The 18,527-nt window shown below is 38.2% G+C and overlaps 1 protein-coding gene across 1 annotated transcript in view; it reads right to left on the reverse strand.

Moving 5' to 3' along the window:
* Positions 1-676: 676 nt before the first annotated feature.
* Positions 677-18,527, reverse strand: part of GABRB1 (gamma-aminobutyric acid type A receptor subunit beta1) — a 431,291-nt gene continuing 413,440 nt past the window's right edge. The window contains exons 6-9 of the mRNA XM_020990626.2: positions 16,927-17,064; positions 16,659-16,811; positions 13,238-13,482; positions 677-1,300 (exon numbers count right to left, since the gene is read on the reverse strand). Coding sequence (XP_020846285.1) covers positions 953-1,300; positions 13,238-13,482; positions 16,659-16,811; positions 16,927-17,064 — 884 coding nt within the window. The 3' untranslated portion in view covers positions 677-952. The remainder of the gene's footprint in view (positions 1,301-13,237; positions 13,483-16,658; positions 16,812-16,926; positions 17,065-18,527) is intronic.

Here is an 18,527-nt window from a genome sequence, read left to right on the forward strand (position 1 = left end):
GACTTTATAACATGATAGGAGAGCATCAAGGAAGGGGTGAATGATGTGAGGCAAGGGCTTTTCAGTTGAAATAGTCTTTTAGAAAAATGGCACAATGCCACAAAATTTTCTAAGTCAGAAGAAGAAAAGATGTTCACAATAACAAACAAGCTTGGATCTAAAGTTAATTTACATTTTGCCTGACAGTCCTATCAATAAGTCCTTTCCAGAAGATCTGGCTTAAAGGTATAGTACATCATTTAAACAGGAAATGCAGGACCTTGATACAAACTCGGGACAAGCACAATTAAAGGCAAATTGCTGACGTCTCTGTCTCCCTTCCACCCCTACCTCCTCTACTCTCCACCCCACAGATTAGGAAAACTTTCACACTAGGTATAGAGTAGATTCTGGCAGTGGGGTGGGTGGGAGAATCTTTTTCACTCTTTGGAATTCCTTGTTTTCCCTCTGTTGTGGGGTGGAGGGAACAGAGATTTCCTGAGAATCTGTAACTTGTCAATGGCTTGTTCTGAAACATTAGAATTTTTTTTTTTTTGGCAGCATGATGTTACAGATCACCAGGAAGCAATACAGGAAAAGAGCAAGGTTTTCTTTTTGTTTTCATTCTTAAAAAAGGAGAAAAAAAGCAAATTGAGAGATATTAGGAAAAGTTGCCCTAGATCTCTCTGTTGTTGTCATTGGTTTTTTTTGTAAACATGGTGATAAATAGTGATTGTTTCAAAGCTGCTCCCAAAGAGCTAATAATCTGGACCGAAATGTACGGGGGGGGCAATAATGTTCTGATTTGAAGTAAACATGGTACAGTAATAAAACCGATATGTAGGAACTAAAATCAAGTGGATGGCTGAATACCTTACCTTAAAAATATAGCAGTGTAGCTGCTAGGAACCTGTGAGGTTAGAAAGAACAATAGAGGAGGGTAATGATCTAAATTATGTTATCATTACAGAATTTAGTGCACATAGTAAAGCCAATAGATGACATTAAAAAGAGAAAAAGTGACTGGAAAAAACATCCTTGACCACTTGTCTATAGAATTCACATCAGTCAAATCTGGGATCTTGACCTTAAGCTGCGATGCCCGCCTCCGGATACGTCCCTTGTTGTGAATGGTGTGCCGACCCAGAGCACTTCGGCCATAGGCTTCCCGGCTGGTGGGGGGCCTCCGGTACTGTATGCTTGCACTGTCGTAGGAATACATGGTGGCTTTGGGGTCACTAGCACTTGTAAGCACTTCTGAACCACTGGCTTCGTTCCTTATTTCCAGGGTGCTAAGAAGAATGTTGCCATGAGCATCAACCTGGAAAAAGGGACAACAAGCTTTAGCTACATTTAGCCACCAGTTCATGAACAGGAAAGTGCTCTATCCTTTTGTTTTGCTTATCAGTTACTGACTCACATGTATACTGGTCTCAGAAATGGATGTCTTTCTTCCTTATGAGATGCCGCTGTGTGGCATGCCTCGCTGTTTTCTGAATTCCCACTCTGACTGTCTTCCTTTCTGAATTCTGGACATTCCTATAACCAGTACTTCCCGGCTTTCCATTTCATGGTGGTTTTCCCTCCCACTCCCCATTCCTGGAAGGTGCAGCTAATATACATGGTTTTCATAGGGAGGTGGGCATTTGGGCGATAGCACAGTGATAAAATCTGCTTAGTTTTAAGAGGATGCTGCTCTGAGTTACCTGCAAGAGTGGTGCTAACACTTGCAAATAAATTTGGCATTCTAATAAGCTTGGAAATTTTTTTCTGTACTCTTTTTTTAAAAAAAAAATTCAATTTTATCTTATTTTTATTGCTGAAATCTCTCCCTCCCACCTCCCTCTCCTCCACACTTGAGAAAGCAAGAAAAATAAAATCCGTTATAAACATGTATACTTAAGCAAAACAAATTCCTGCTTTAGCCATCTCTCTCTCTCTCTCTCTCTCTCTCTCTCTCTCTCTCTCTCTCTCTCTCTCTGTCTCTCTCTCTGTCTCTCTCTCTCTCTATATATATATACACACACACTATATATATACATACATACATATATACTACATGTACATATACATATACACACAAATATATATACATATTCATACATACATGCATATATATACATATACACATATATATGTATATATATCCCTCAGTTTGTACTCTGAGTCCATCACCTCTCTATTGAAGGTAGGTAGCATGTTTCATCATGAATCCTCTGGAATTGTGGTTGGTTCACAAATATTTCAAAGTTGTTTGTCTTTTTGGTATTGTTACTGTTTAAATTATTCTCCTGATTCTGCTTATTTCACTTTGCATCAGTTCATACAAACCTTCCCAGGTTTTTCAAAAACCATCCCTTTCATCATTTCTTATAGCACAGTAGTATTCCGTCACATTCACATACAATAACTTGTTTAGTCATTCCCCAGTTGTTGGACAATCCCTCCATTTCCAATTTTTCTTACCATGACTAAAAGAGCTGCTATAAATATTTTTGTACATATGGGTCCTTTTTTTCTTTCTCTGACCTCTGGTAGTGCCATCATTAGGTCAAAGACTATACACAGTTTCATAGCTTTTTGGATATAGTTCCAAATTATTTTCCAGAATGCTCAACAACATTTTTGACATCTGTGAGTCACTAAGCTGAATCTGTAAGCCTGCTGAAATATAGGCAGAAGGCAAATAAAACAGAGGGTAGAAGAAAAAGTACATAGAATAAGAGTAAAGGAGGCAGTCACAAAGCCAGTCCCTTAGTCACCAAGCATTCATTAAGTGTCTACTATATGCCATGAACTATGCTAAGCACTGGGGAAACAAAGAAAGGCAAAACATGGTCCCTGCCCTCAAAGAGCTCTCATTCTAATATGGGTTGCTTTTGAGGTACAGCTGGAAAAAAGGTAACTTCATCAAAAGCTGAGAGGAATAGCCTGTAATGGAGGGAGGTGAAGTTGAGGGGAATTCATAGCAAAAATCATGCCACATTGGACATTGTAATAGACTAAGCTATGGACATACCCTACCTCTACATAGCTAATATTTTGTAATTACTTTAATTATAGTAAATCTAAAATTAAATGCTATCCTCTAAACAGCTTACTGACAGTGTTTTTATTTAGAGGCCTCACCACAGACAACAAGTATTTGAAAGAGGTAATGGTTCAAAGCAAAAGTTCTTAATCTGGGGTCTGGGAACTATTTTTTTCCCTAAATTTATCTGCTGTGTCTATTTTTCTATCTATCACCATCATCTATCTAACTATGTCTCCATAGAGACATATATATATATGTATATATATATGTATATGTATATCCCTATTTTGATAATTGTATTTCAATTAAATTAATTTCCTTTGTAATCCCATGTTATTTTGTTTTGTGCACAAGAAAACATTATTCTGAGGAGTCCACAGACTTCATTAGGGGTGCATGTCACAAAAAAACCCAAAAACAAAAAACAAAAAACAAAAAACCCCCAAAACTTGAGAACCTCTGGTGTAAAGAAAAGAATCTCTCCCATTTCTGTTAGTGTTGCTAGTAGAACTGTCTACTCCTAAGTTCCTGGTGCTTTCCTTTGGAGATGTTTTGGGCCCTTTCATCACAATGTCCCTGACAGTCTGGAATTCCTTAAATAGTTGTCTACATTTGGGTGAAGACCTTGTGGCCATTCACAGATAGAAACACTAGTTTTCAAACGGACAGATTTTCCCATGCTCTCTTAAATTATGCATAAATATAGATGTATTACTATATACTCCTTATTAAGCAAACAAACATCTCAGAGACCCATTTTTTGATAGGCTCATTGTCTGAAATGTGTCAAAATTCTCAGTAGGATTCCAAGTTTCCAATGATGTCTGAGGGTTTCATAGATCTATAGTCTTTGTCACCTTGGAGGGTGAAGCATTTCTCACACCTGGACTCAACATCTGCAGTGCCTTATGGGCTCATTTTAAAAGCTTCAATGCAGCTGCTACAACCATAAATCAAAACAAAGCACGCATTTCTGCGGCTTCGGTGCAGCTGTCCGTTGACATGACTGTCCAACGAAGGCTTACAGTAGGCCATGTGTGTAATAAATGAGCAATGCCATTCCACACCCAGAGGCAACAAGACAAAAAACTCTGGGATGCTCACGGTTATGACTAGGGCACATAAGCCACTTATATTAAACTGTTTACAAGGTCTATAGAGCAATAGAGGGATCAGTCAACCTTTACATTGAAGGAAAAACAATCTAATGTTTTTTCTGCTATATTTAATTCAACAAAGAGTAGCATTTTAAAATACAATTCAGGATGCATTCTGTACATATCTTCTTCAGATAATACAAATGGGAAGATGAAGTGACCAGCTTCCTTTGATTGTTAACACATTATCTGAATCGATTTTGGAAAAAAGAAGAGGAAGAAGTAGAAGCCTTAGGGAGCACATGTGGTAATATTAATAACAGTACACAGGAAGTAGTTTACAGTTTTGCAGAGTCAGCATGAGTAGTAGCTATATTGCTGCTTTTAGAGGCAGAAAGACCTGGATTCTATTCCACCTCACGTATTTACTAAGTGTGTGATCCTCGTTCTGACCCTAGTGAACTCTAAGCCTTAATTGCCTCCTATGTAAAATAATAGCATTTATCTCAGAGAGTGGTTATAAAGATCAAATGAGGCAATGTGTATAAAGGTGTTTTGCGAACCTAAAAGTGCTACATGAATACAACCAATTGTGCTTCTATGTTTTCTGAAAAAGAGCCCATTTATCACAGGTATGGAAAGCATTACACCCATTTTAGAGATGGGAAAATGAAGGCGTAGAAAGGTAATGCAACTTGTCCATGGTCTTAGAGCCAGCCCCATTTCCAGGTTTGTTTTGAAGTTCAGTGTTCTTTGTACTATCTCTGACTGTGAAAAGGATGGTACTTTTGGGGAAAGTATTTATTTTCCTTTATAACTTATTTATTTTTTTATTTCCATAAGCATTTGTAATTTGTCTCTCTGACACACTCTCTCCCTAAATGAACAGCAATAACAACAACTCTGGAAAAATAAAGCCTTCATCATAAACTTGCATAGTTGAGCACAACGCATTCCCTTACTGTCCATGCCTGAAAATATATTTCTCTCTCTGCATTTTAAGTTTACCACCTTTTTGGCAGGAGGTGGGTAGTATATTTTATCTTCTTCCCCTAGACTTGTGATTTATCAGGGCACTGATCCGAGTTCTAAAGTCTTTCAAAGTTGTTTTTCTCTATGATGTTGTTGTCATTGTATAAACTGTTTTCCTGGTTCCGATTACTTCGATCTGCATCATTCATAGAGGTCTCCCCCGTGTCTGCTGCTACTGTTTATTTTGGCAGAACTTATGGCATAATTCCATTACATTCACATACCATAATTTGCTTAGCCATTTTTCAATGGGAGGACACTCCCTGTCTTCCAAATGTTGGCTACTATGAAAAGAGGTGCTATAAATATTTTTGTATGCATAGGTCCTTTTCCTCTTTATTTAATCTCTTTGGGGCAGAGGCCTAGTACTGGAATTGCTGGGTTAAAGGGTATGCACTGTTCAGTAACTTTTGGGGTAGTCCCAAATGACTCCCCTGAATGGCTGGACCAATCCACAGCTCCTCATCATTGTGGCTGTGTGCCGTAAAGTTTTCCTAGCTCTTTCTCCTTATATCCAACTTGAAAGGCCTGCAACAAATCTGAAAACAAAAAATTCTTAACCCTATGTACCATGAAATCCCACCTATTAAAGCCAAGTTTTGTAGTCTATTTTTTAAAACAGGTGATATAGTTAGGAACATTTTATTTTTATGTATATTTAATATATGCTTTGAGATATCTTAAAAATTGACCCCTCAGTGTTTAAAAATTTTATTTCATGGATTACTTCTGTGTGAACTTGGTCTGGTCTTCCTGACATTCTTTTTAAGTGCCCTTTTTTTGTTCCTGATATAGTATATTTTGTTGTTGTTCAATCAATTTTCAGTTGTGTCCACTCTTTGTGACCCCATTTGGGGTTTTCTTGGCAAAGATACTGGAGTGATTTGCCATTTACTTCTCCAGCTCTTTTGGCAGATGGTGAACTGAGGCAAATAGGGTTAAGTGACTTGCCCAGTAAGTGTCTAAGGCCAGATTATAGTACATAATATCATGGGATTCAATAGGGATAAATCTATAGTCTTATACTTGGGTTAAAAAAAACCCCAATTTTAATTTTTACTTACAACTTTACTAATGTGAAAATATGTTTAATGGGTATGTAAATGTAAAGCCTATGTCAGATTGTGCGCCGTCTTGGGGAGGGTGGGGGGGGAGAAAAAGGGAGAAAAAATTTTCAACACAAAAGCATGTGGAAAAAAAATAAAATTAAATAAAATTAAATAAAATTAAAAAAAAACCCAAGACATTTTATATGTACTTGATGGGGGAGGGGGAGAGAGATGTGATTACACATTAGTGTGTCTGAAAAAGAGCTCAGTGTTTTAGTGGCCTGAAAGTTTAATGTGAGTTCCCTGTGTGATGTGGGAAAAGACAGCAAAATCTTAGGCTGCATAGTTTCTAGGAATAAGGAAGCAATAGTTCAGTTGTATACTGTCCTATTCTGACCATGTCTGGAGCGCTGTACTTAGTTGTGGAAGAATATTGATAATCTGGAGACTTTCCATAGAAGGGCAACCAGTGTGGTGAAGGGCTATGAGCTGCTATTTATTACATGTAGATTAGTTAAAGGAACTGGGTATGTTTAGCCCCAAGAGGAGAAGATTCAGGGTGTACATGAAAACTGTGTTCAAGGTATTTGAAGAGCTGGCATGTGGAAAAGTATAAAAATTTTTTTTTCTATTTAGCCCTAGATTGAATCAGGAGCATTGAGTGGAAGTAACAAAGCATCAATTTAGGCTTAATATTAGGAAAAACTTGCCAACAATTAGAGTTTTCTAAGCTCAGTGGAATGTGATGCCTGCGAGTTCTTGCTTGTCGGAAGTCTTGGAGAAGAAGTTGGATGACCAGTGGTTATGTGTGTTACACTGGGGATTCCTTTGTGAGGCGTGGATTAGAGCAGATCACTGATGATGTGGCTTGCATCTCTAAGATTCTGTGATTCATATGGTTTTGATGGTTAAGAGTCCAAGTTGGCTGCATTGTCATCCATGATGAGGATAGATGGCTACAGCAATTATTTCTGCTTTGGCCAGAAACCCTGAGGGTCTTCCCCTTCCAGATTTTTTTTAAGTAGGTCAAAGAGGTCATTCTTTGCCTCATTTGTTACCTAGCCTTAATCACCGAATGGGCATTGCTTCAGTCAAACTGAGACCTGAGAGAGACCTTAGCTTAAAAAGGCCAACGTCTCCCACTGCATCCATGGCCATCTCTAATTGTCCTGATCTATATTTCACCACTGGACCCAGATGACTCTGGAGGTGAAAGTGAGGCTGCACATCCCTTCCTCACTTAAATCCAATTCACTTGCAAGTCATGGCTTCACCTCCCTGATGTCATGGTCCTCTTTGAGAATGAAGGACAAACAACAAGATTGCTATAGAAATGCTAACCAATATCACTTATTTTCCTTTTATTTGTTGTCCTCCTTCCACTTGCATCTATAAGTGTTCTTGGGATGATATGGTTTAATTGGATATCACACCAAGCTTTTGGTGCACTCAGGATTTTTTTCCACTGTTTTGCTATTTTTTCAAGTCAATATGATTTGCAATTTTCAATATATCTCAAAGAAGAAAGATATCAAATGATTGGAAATAAGCAGACATTTTATTTAAAATAAAGGCAGTCAAGAGGACTTCAGTGACTATAGGCCCATATGACTTAATTCAACACCTCAATGAAAATGACCTACATGTTTTTTAAAACTATCTCTTTGGGGCAGCTAGGTGGCACAGTGGCTAGAGCACCGGCCCTGAAGTCAGGAGGACCTGAGTTCAAATCTGGCCTCAGACCAAACACTTGACACTTACTAGCTGTGTGACCCTGGGCAAGTCTCTTAACCCCAATTGCCAAAAAAAAAAAAAGTAAAAATATCTCTTCTTTTGGAAATATGTGAAAGGAAGAAATAGTCTTTTGCCGAAAACTTTCTATGGCAGACTGCATCTTCATAGTTATAAAACTACCTAAAAGGTATGGGTAAGATTCCAATGTGTTTACTATTCCCCCCCAAAACTGATTCTGTTCTAACAAGTTGCCCCCATGCATATGTTAAGATTATACAAGATTCATCAACAGATCAAACCGCAGAAATAACTTGTCAATGATGTGATTGTTGGTGTTAAGCACGGGATAAAACAGTGATATATTCTTTTTTTTGCCAGGCAATTGGGGTTAAGTGACTTGCCCAGGGTTACACAGCTAAGTGAGTATTGTGTGTCAGAGGGTATATTCTTAATAAAGCTATTCACTACTCTCTTGAACGGTCTATTATAGAGAGCAAAGTTGTTTCCCATAGATTATGGGGTTCTCTAGTGGTCTCTTTGTATGGATGACATTGTGGTGACTGTATCAATCTCAAGTATACTGAACATTGTCCTAAATTTCAGGAGCAATTGTTGCATAGGTGGAAGGGGTACCTTATAACACTTTTAGAGATCATTTCTCTTCTTTCATGAGTCTTGCTTCACCAAGCCTAGACCATTTCCATTGTACTGGGAGGCAATTGTATTTTCTAGAGTAAGTAGCATGCTGCCTCATATGCATTTGCAAGCATAGAAGAAGCTCTTTAAATAACACTAGGGCAAAAGACTTCAATTGAATAAATCACAGGTTGAGGTTCCCCTGACATTTTAAAAGTAGGTAGTAGGAGAATAAGAATTTAAGATACATTAAAAAGTCCGCAATGATTCCTGTCACGCTCTGTCTGCTAATTAAGAAGTGAAAAAAGTGACAGTGGAAAGAAAAACCCAAAAAAGCCTGAAAAAAAAAACTCTGAAGATTGTCAGGGTAAGTAGAAGAGAATTGGGCTGGAGCCAGTGACTTCACACATCCTATGTGTGCAGGCAGATGTGATGGGTCAAATGGAGGTGTCTGGATAGGTTTGGTCAGTTGGGATGCTTAAGCTGCTATCCAAGGGATTTGGCTCAAAGACTACTAGAACCCAGATGGAGGGTGCCAAGAAGTCTGTAACAATCCAGAAATTAGAATCCAGAGGGATGCTAAGTCCTGCCTAAAGCCATAAACTGTTACTGTGGTCATCTGGGTAAGTGATACAGTATTAGGTGTAGAATTAATCCTTTGGGAGAGCCAACTTAATAGCTTATTTTCATAGTTTGATCTCTGGCTGAGTTCATGGACTTCAAGAGTACGTGGAAGGTATTTTAGGATTCCTTGTAAAAAGCCAGAACATTATTATTAGAGGGCTGGTTAGTGAACACCTAGAAAAGGAGGTAGGGATGACAAAGAGCCAGGAAGGTTCCATAACTCCTGGCAGACTGGCCTCCTTTCATTTTCTGATAGCGTCATTCAACTTGTAGCTAAAGGGATATTATGGATATACCTTACCTAGATTTTAGCAAAGCATTTGACAAAGTCTCTCACTATTCTTGGGGAAAAGATGGAGGCTGGAAGACAGTATAGTTGAGTGGATTTGGTACTGGGTAGATGGTCAGATCCAAAGGATAGTCATTAATGGCTTGATGGTACCTTAAAGGCTCATAGTCTAGGTCTCTAGGTATTTGTTGTCTAATACTTTTGTTAATAACTTGGATAAAGGCATAAGTGGGAAAGGGAAAAGAAAGGGAATAAGCATTTATTAAGCTACTGTTATGTGCCAGGCACTATGATAAGCATTTTAAAACAACGTTATCTCATTTAATCCTCACAATAAGCCTGGGAGGTAGGAGCTATTATTATCTCCACTTAGAATTGAGGAAGTTGAGGCAGATAGAGGTTAAATGACTTGTCCAGAGTCACACAGCTAGTAAGTGTCTAAGGCCAGATTTGAATTCAGGTCTTCCTAACTCTAGGCCAAGCACTCCAACCACTGTGCAACTTAGCTGCCTCTTAGATAGCCAGCATTTCTATAGTAGGAGGTTCTGTGCTAGGTGGTGCAATAGATAGAGTACCTGGCCTGGAGTCAGGAAGACTCATTTTTCTGAGTTCAAATCTGGCCTCAGACACTTATTAGCTATGTGTCCTTGGGCAAGTCACTTAACCCTGTTTGTGCCTCAGTTTCCTCACATGTAAAATGACCTGAAGAAGGAAATGGCAAACCACTCCAGTATCTTTGCCAAGAAAACCTCATAAAGAGTCAAACGCGACTGAAAGCAACTCAGTAACATTTTAAGAAGGAAATTGACAAGCTGGTAAGGACAACTAGGATGGTAAAGAGACTTGGGTCCATGTCGTATGAGGATCATTGGAAGGAACTGGGCATGTTTAGACTAGAGAAGAGAATACTTAGGTTGGGCATAATTGTTATCTTCAGGTAAAACAGGGGCAGCTAGGTAGTGCAATGGATAGAGTATCAGGCCTGGAGGCAGGGAGATCTGAGTTCAAATCTGGCCTCAAACACTTGCTAGCTGTGTGACTCTGGGCAAGTCATTTACCCTGTTTGCTTTAGTTTCTTCAACTATAAAATGGAGATAATAATAGCACCGACCTCACAGAGTTGTTGTGTGGGGATCAAATGAGTTGATAGTTGTAAAGTGCTTGGCATACAGTAGGAGCTATATAAACACTCGCTATTATTAGCTATTAAATATCTGAAGAGCTGTCATGTGGAAGAAGGATTAGACATGACTAGAATAAATTGGTAGAAAGCTCTGCCCTATGTTCTCTTTTCCTTTCTTTTCTTTTCTTTTCTTTTTTTCTTTTCTTTTCTTTTCTTTTCTTTTCTTTTCTTTTCTTTTCTTTTCTTTTCTTTCTTTTCTTTTCTTTTCTTTTTCTTTCTTTTCTTTTCTTTTCTTTTCTTTTCTTTTCTTTTCTTTTCTTTTCTTTCTTTTCTTTTCTTTTCTCTCTCTCCTCTCCTCTCCTCTCTCTCCTCTCCTCCTCTCTCCTCCTCTCCTCTCTCTCTCTCCTCCCCTCCCTTCCCCTCCCCCCTCCCTCCCTCCCTCCCTCCCCTCCTCCTCCCTCCCTCCCCTCCCTCCCCCCCCCTCCCTCCCTCCCCCTCCCTCCCTCCCCTCCCTCCCCTCCCTCCTTTCCTCCCCTCCTTCCTCTCCTTCTCCTCTCCTCTCCTCTCCTCTCCTCTCCTTTCCTCTCCTTTCCTTTCCTTTCCTTTCCTTTCCTTTCCTTTCCTTTCCTTTCCTTTCCTTTCCTTTCCTTTCCTTTCCTTTCCGTCATATCATCTCTTCTCTTATGTTAGATGATCATCTCTAAGCTGGTGACTCTCAGATTTACTCACCCACCCCTCTTCTCTCCTGAGCTTCCAAACCACTTTGCCTATTGCCTGGTCCCAAAGGCATTTTAAACTTAACACATTCAAAGCAGAACTCATCTTTATTCCACTTCTCCTCATAACTCTCCTGTTTCTGTTGAAGGTCCTATCATCCTTCCAGTCACCTTGGAGTCATCTGTAACTAGTTACATTTCCTTGCCCTCTTGTTAAGACCACCACTTGCCGGCACATGTCTGTTCTATCTGGGCAACACTTCCCAAGCTGTTCCCTTCTCTCCATTCATATTGGCTATCACCCGGTTTAGGCCCTTATCACTTTTCATAAGGCTTATTGTAATGGTCTCCCTGTCTCTATTCCTTCCCCCTTTCCAATTCATCATCAATGGAGCTATCAAAATGCTGTTTCTAAAATACAGGCCAAGTCACTCACTTGCTCAGAAAGCTCTAGGAGCTCCCTATTGCCTCTAAGATTAAACAAACAATCCCCCTCCCCCCACTAAATTCCTGTTTGACATTTAAAGTCTTGTATGATCTGACTCCAAGCTATCTTTCCAGACTTATTTCATACTACTCCCTGTCATGCACTCTTAGGCTTAGCCAAGGTGGTCTACGTGATGTTCCTCATATATAATATCTCATCTCCCACCTCTGTGCCTTTGTGTACTGACACACACTCCTTCCTTATGTCAACTTCATGGAATTACTAGCTCTGTTCTAAACTCAGCTCAAGGGCTATGTCTTGATGAAGGCCTTTCCTGATCTTCCCAGCCATTAGTGTCTCCTCTCAGATCAAAATTACTTGGTATTTATTTCATGTATATTTAGTATTTACTTATCTTTGTACATTCCATTCCACACTGCTCACTTCCCTCTCCCCGCATTAGAGTGCAAACTCCTAAGAGTCATGGACTGTTTTATTTTTGTACGCCTAGTGACCAGCACAGTGCTTGGCACATAGAAGGCATTTAATAAATGTGTGTTAGATTAGGTTTGGTGAAAGTTTAAAAAAATCCCCACCAAAAAGCTTCCTTATGGATATATTGATAAAAAGAATATGGACTATCTACCAAGTTTTCTTCAGTGTGAAATATATTTACATCTGGTCCAGTGGAAAAGACAAGTCCCTTGCCTGGTCACCTCTTTGTTTCTTGATACTTTGATTAGAATACAGACTGATAGAATGGACTGAGTTCAAGTCACTGATTTGGTAGATGGTTAAAGAGTATGAAGATAGCTTTTATAGTTTGATTTATGATTCAATCAACCACCTTGAAATGAAATTTAAGTTAGTAGCATTTTTCAAATGAGCATTTCTTCTGTAATTTTAACAGGTTTCAAAGAAATGTGGTACATATGTCAAGCCCACAGAGACTAAAATAGGTAAATGTCTTAGAAGAACAAATAGATCAATAATTATCCTCACTGAGGTCCACAGATCACAAGAACTGCTAATAGTAAGGACAAAAATGGTAACAGTACTCTGAATTTGTAGAACATAGTCTTTTGAAGAATTCAAAGTGGGTTTATGTCTATCATCTCATTCATTAGGACACTTTCAGTCCTACTAGCTTTATATTATAGATGAAATATTGGTCTCCTGACTTCTTCTGTACAGAATCTACACTGTGCTTATGGACCCACCAACTTAAATCAGGGTATTTCAAACCCAGGTTCAAAGAGTATCTTTTGAGAAAAGTAAGCCATTGCTTACCTTTGTGATGGCAGGAATCCAATTTGGATATGTTACTCTTAGAAAACCACGTTGCAGCACACATTTTCAGATTAATCAAACAATTCTTTAACAGACTACTAGATTCTATTGAAAATCAAACTAAATGCAATCATGGGCTATCCCAGAGCGTGTTTTCCTGATAAGAAAATGAGGCAAATGTCCGGTTGTTAATGCTCAGTACACTACCTGGACTTTATTCATTTCCAGTTTGTTCTTCTCATTAGCCCCTTGATCTGTTTTCCCAGCTCCCTTTTTCTGAGGGCCTCTCCCGAAGAATATGTAATTTACAAAGGCATATTCAAGCAGCGCCAGGAACACAAATACAAAGCAGCCCATCAGGTAAATATCAATTGCTTTGACGTAGGGGATCTTTGGCAAGGTCTCCCTGAGGTGAGTGCTGATGGTGGTCATGGTCAGCACAGTGGTGATTCCTGCAAAACAAAAAGGCCAAACTTGACTTACAGCAGCTTTGAGAAGAAGTTATTTTGGGTAGAGGGGGTTGACCATCTCTCCCTACGACTATTCTCCTGGAATAACGGCTTTAGGATGGCCAGACATTTGGTAAAGTAGGGAAGACTCTTTTTATTACCAGGGAGCAGCCTGCAAAGAGATCTCCTTCAGGATGCCTAAAAATATTAATTGATATTTGTGGTATGCTGATAAGATATTTGCTTCTGAGCAAGGTACAAAGAAAATCAAATCACAGATTAAAGTACTATTTGATGCATGAGATAATAGGTGATGGATCTTTCATTCATATTTTCTGTGCTGTTTCTTTACCATTCTCTAGTCTCCTCTCCATTCATTGCCTCCTCCCAGAGCATTGAAAGGAAACCATTCTGTACATTGCCTGTAGATTGGTAAGCATTCTATGGTTATAGTCCATGAATTTAAGATATATAAAACTGTAACGTAATTCAATATAATTAGTTTCCTTTGTAATCTTATATATTTTATTTTATACATTTAAAAACAATATTCTGAGAACAGGTCCATAAGGCTTTGTTGTTTGTCTTTCCTTTTCAAAGAGGACTAAAGACATTGAAGGGTGATGTCTTGACTTGTCCACGAATTGGATTTAAATGAGGCAGAGTTTCACAAAGTCGTTATCGAAATCCAGTGGCAAGACAAAACTCAAGACTTTACCAGACTGTCAAAGAAGGGGTCCATCACCCATACAAAAAGATCAAGAATCTCTCTTCTAAGGACAATAATATGATTTCCCATAGGCCAATAGAGCAGCTTGTTTCAACAAATTCAGCATTAGAAAGTAATGTAATATCATTGCTATTATTTTGGAGAAAATCCAATAATTTGCACAAAGCCATTGGTTTTAGAATTATTTTCTGAATATGTAATATTTTGTTGTTGGCATTTCCCAATCTCATCTCTGACCACCTCCCTCTAGAGTCTAACACAGAAGCACATAAATACCTTCTGAAAGAACTGAGTTTGAGGTGAGGCATCTCAGGATTGTAAACCTCTTACAGATCAGAAACAAGGCCTGTTTAACTTATCTTGTTAAATGTGGTCCTACGCTAAATCATACATGGTTCATGTGGGTGCAGATTGATATTTTGTATTGATGATCAGGAGAATCAAGAAGTGAAGGTGGAGAGAGAATTGAAACTTTAGACTGATTAGACTGTGATATCTGGGCACAAGGTATCACAAAGGTTATATATAAGAGAAAGGAAATTAAAGATATATCTAAAAAGAGTGGAGGCAGAAAAATGAGAAAGATGAAAAACTTCATGGAGGATGTCAGAAGTAAGAGCAGAAGGCTAGAAAACTTAAATACAAAGGAAGATTGATTTTAAAAGAATGCAAGACAGTAATGTGAATTAGGGGGAAAAAAAAAGATCGTTCTGGCCTTCTCTTTCCTGGAGGCAAGAAGATAACTATGATTTGGTCAACACAAACTTATCACAGCAGAAAAAAGTAAAAAAAAAAAAAAAGGAAAATGATACAGATGAGAGATAGTTTTGAATACAATGGGCTGATAAATTGCATATGAAATATTTTCCTACTTGGTGAGCTTGTTTCTGTGAAGAGAATAACTGCTTATAATGTGTGTGAACATATATGTCATGGCTAAAGAGCAAAGGGTGATGTTCATAAGAGGAAATAACAATTTATATTTAAAATGTATTGTATTTCTGTTTTCATATCTGTTCCTAAGGCTAATTTTTCATTTGTTTAAGTATGAAGCGCTAACTTATTTGTGGTTATAGACAGCATAAGCAAATGCAAATGGGTTTTCAGTCACCACAAGCTATTTAAAATTTCATAAATTTTGTATCTGATTCCAGAAAGTCAGTCTCAGCTTGTGCTTCTAGCTACTGAGACCTCTAATCATGAACTAATTAGCCTGGATAACAGAAATATAGACAGAATTATAATTTATGTCTGTGCTATTCTTTCCTGTTGTGTACATTAGCCAGTAATGGGTCTGTAACTATAACATATATACATATGCATATATGCACATTTAAAATATAAGTATATGTACATATGCATGACACGGTAAATTATTTGCATACTTTCCTTACTCCTGACGCGTTCAATGCTTGGATGAGGCGTTGCTACTACTTGACCTCGTGAGCTTGATATATACTCAGCCAACAGACATAAGCTGTCGAGATGACACATAGCCTAAGTGTGAAAGGATGCTCTCGTTGCCTAATATTATCCAGTAGCTTCAAAGGAAATTTTATATTCTAGCCTACTTAAAGAATTGGTACTCTACTGGTACATGTGGATGAATTACTAAGCGTGGTAAATGAGTTGAGCCCAATAAAAAAATAGCCAAGAAGACCCCTGGATGCCAAAGCAGGCCAAACCCACCTTACTTACTCACTTACACCTCTTCCTTGGGAAGTAAGAAAAGAAGAAGCTATCTTCTTTTCTTACTTCCCAAGGAATCATTTAAATTTTGAAATATGGCTTCTTTACCCTGTGACCCAGTAACTACTCAGCTATACTATGATTAATTCCTGATTTTGTTCCCCAAGAAGGAAATCATTTTCTACTCATTTCTAACCACAGATCATTAATGTATTTGATGAATAGCCCTTGTCTTATCCTGGCATAATGAGCTCCACTTAAAGGAAACAGGAGCCAGTAGAATTTACTCTGGTTAAAATTCCAGAAGATTCTTTTTCTTTTTTTTTCTTTTTTTCCCCAGAAGATTATTTTTCAAACTGCTAAAATGGGTGCCTTGAAATGCTACTTGTTAATTCTGAATTGGTAAGAGTTTTTCACCCTCAAATTATTTTGAGAATGAAGCCAGGTAAATGCTCTCCAATATGGCATGTAGGAATAAAAATGAAACAGCGTATTTAAAAAATAGACATGCTCTCAGAATCTGTATATAAGCAATTGTTTAAAGTCTTCAAAAAGCTAATTTGTGTGTGATATTTCAGAAAATTATTTTGACTTAGAAGCATTTGACTGTGATCTAGTATGTTTTCATGATTAGCTGTGCAATTCTAATTATTTGGAAAGTCTTCACAGTAAGAAAATTGTGAGCTTATACTTGCTACAATAGGTTGGTTGGTTTAAACTCAGAGCACATTAACATTTTGCTAGTTTGAAAACACATTACCTAGTGCCACTCTGGCTGCAGATGCATCATAGTTGATCCAAAAAGATACCCAGGACAGAATTGTAATCAGTGTTGAAGGCATGTAAGTTTGCAAAATGAAGTAACCAATGTTTCTTTTAAGCCGAAAACTCAGTGACAACCGTGGATATGCCCCTGAGTGTAAAAGAAAGAGAATCAGATTATGAGCAGTCTTGGGCCATCTCCTCCCTTCTCAAGACTCCTCTCCTCTCCCACTGTTTTTGCATTCATTTGGTAGTGATGTTCTTACCTGTTGTGAATTCCACCTTCTTTGAAACCATCTTGTAATCCACAATTGAAAACTGAGGCAATTCAATATTGTTAACCCCTGATACTGCACTTTCTCCTCCATTCCAGTAAAATTCAATGTCATCAGTGGTGTAACCATCTGAAACAAGAAACACAAAATTATCATCTAGAATAAATTCCAGGTTGTTTAAAAAACAGGTTGTTGAGAAAAAACTAGAAACAAGAACCATTCCCAGGTGGCAATTGGAAAGGTAGCTATTCTCAAGATGCTAACTATTAGTGGAGACACTTTGGGTGGAGATGATTTGATTCCTGGTAACTGTGGGGTGCCAGGGATTAGATTTCAGACTGCCTCTCCTTTGCCTTCCTGCTTTTAAATCATGGAAAGGAGAGAAAAAGAAAAAGGATGAAATAAAACAAATGACCAGGTTCCTTTTTTTTGTTAAATTCCTATTTCAGAATCAAGATATTATTACTGAATTACTGGCTTCTTTGCTCTAGGAAGAGGGGAGAGAAGAGGTCAATTTCTGTTTAGATCTAGTTTTAATATATCTTAAGATACAAATGGAAATTTTATGAACTATGAATTCGTTGGACACTTTCATATCCTAATCATTTAGGTATCATCCGATAAGAATATAGTTAAATTAAGATTTTTTAAAAAGGGTTGCTCTTAGGCCTTCAACTCAGGAGGCTCATCAATCAATCTTCTTTCTTGGGTTTAAGCATGGATAGCTCTTTCCCTTCTTATTCTGCCATTGATGATGTAAGTAGAGGGTGAACATAATTCAATTCAATAAATACCAAATACCTATGATGTACAGCAGACATGATAGTAACTCATTAAAACAATGAATGAATATATTTAAAATGTAATATAAATATTTAAACATTGGAGGTTAACTAGGGGAATTTGTTAATCAACTTGATGAATTATAGGGTAGTAAGTCTGATTTCATTTATCCATAAAGGTTTTGGAAGTTCCCATTTGACCCATTTGCAACTTGGTATGGATCATCTGGGAATACATTTACTGGCTTAGTTTGATACAGAAGGATGGATTATAAAATGAGGGTTAGTTGCAGAGTAGGCCTCTCTTTACTCCTCCTTCACTCCTCCCCTCATCCTCCAGGGAGCCTGAGAGAAGAAGCAGTTTAGGAATAGATCTGGGTGGGGTGAGGAGCTTTCTCCCCCTTCTCTCTTCCCTTCAATAATGGCTGCTTTGGGGCAGAGGCACATGAGGTTTTTGCATATTCTTATCCATGTGGACTGGCAGACTAGTTGCTGGATACTGAATTCTTGGACACTGAGGACCTGGACCCAACCCTGGACATGTAGCGAGAGAGACGTGGTAGTTGCATGTGGTCCCAGGATACGTAAATCAAGAAGTGAGAGTTTCTCAGTCCTTTTAGGGAAAAAGTAGGGAGTTTCTGGGTAGGGCAAATCTCAGGCTATCCTTCTAGATAATAAGTTGAAGATTTCTGAAATCCGACCTTCTAGAGATAAAAGGGGAATTCCCAGAAAGTACTTGTTTTAGATTTGCCTTTCTCTAGCAATGCTAAATTCAAAAGCACTGGAGAGAAAAGGGAGATATTGAGGAGC

This window comes from Phascolarctos cinereus, unplaced genomic scaffold (genome assembly GCF_003287225.1).
Source record: "Phascolarctos cinereus isolate Bilbo 61053 unplaced genomic scaffold, phaCin_HiC Scaffold_9;HRSCAF=440, whole genome shotgun sequence".
Classification (NCBI taxonomy): domain Eukaryota; kingdom Metazoa; phylum Chordata; class Mammalia; order Diprotodontia; family Phascolarctidae; genus Phascolarctos; species Phascolarctos cinereus.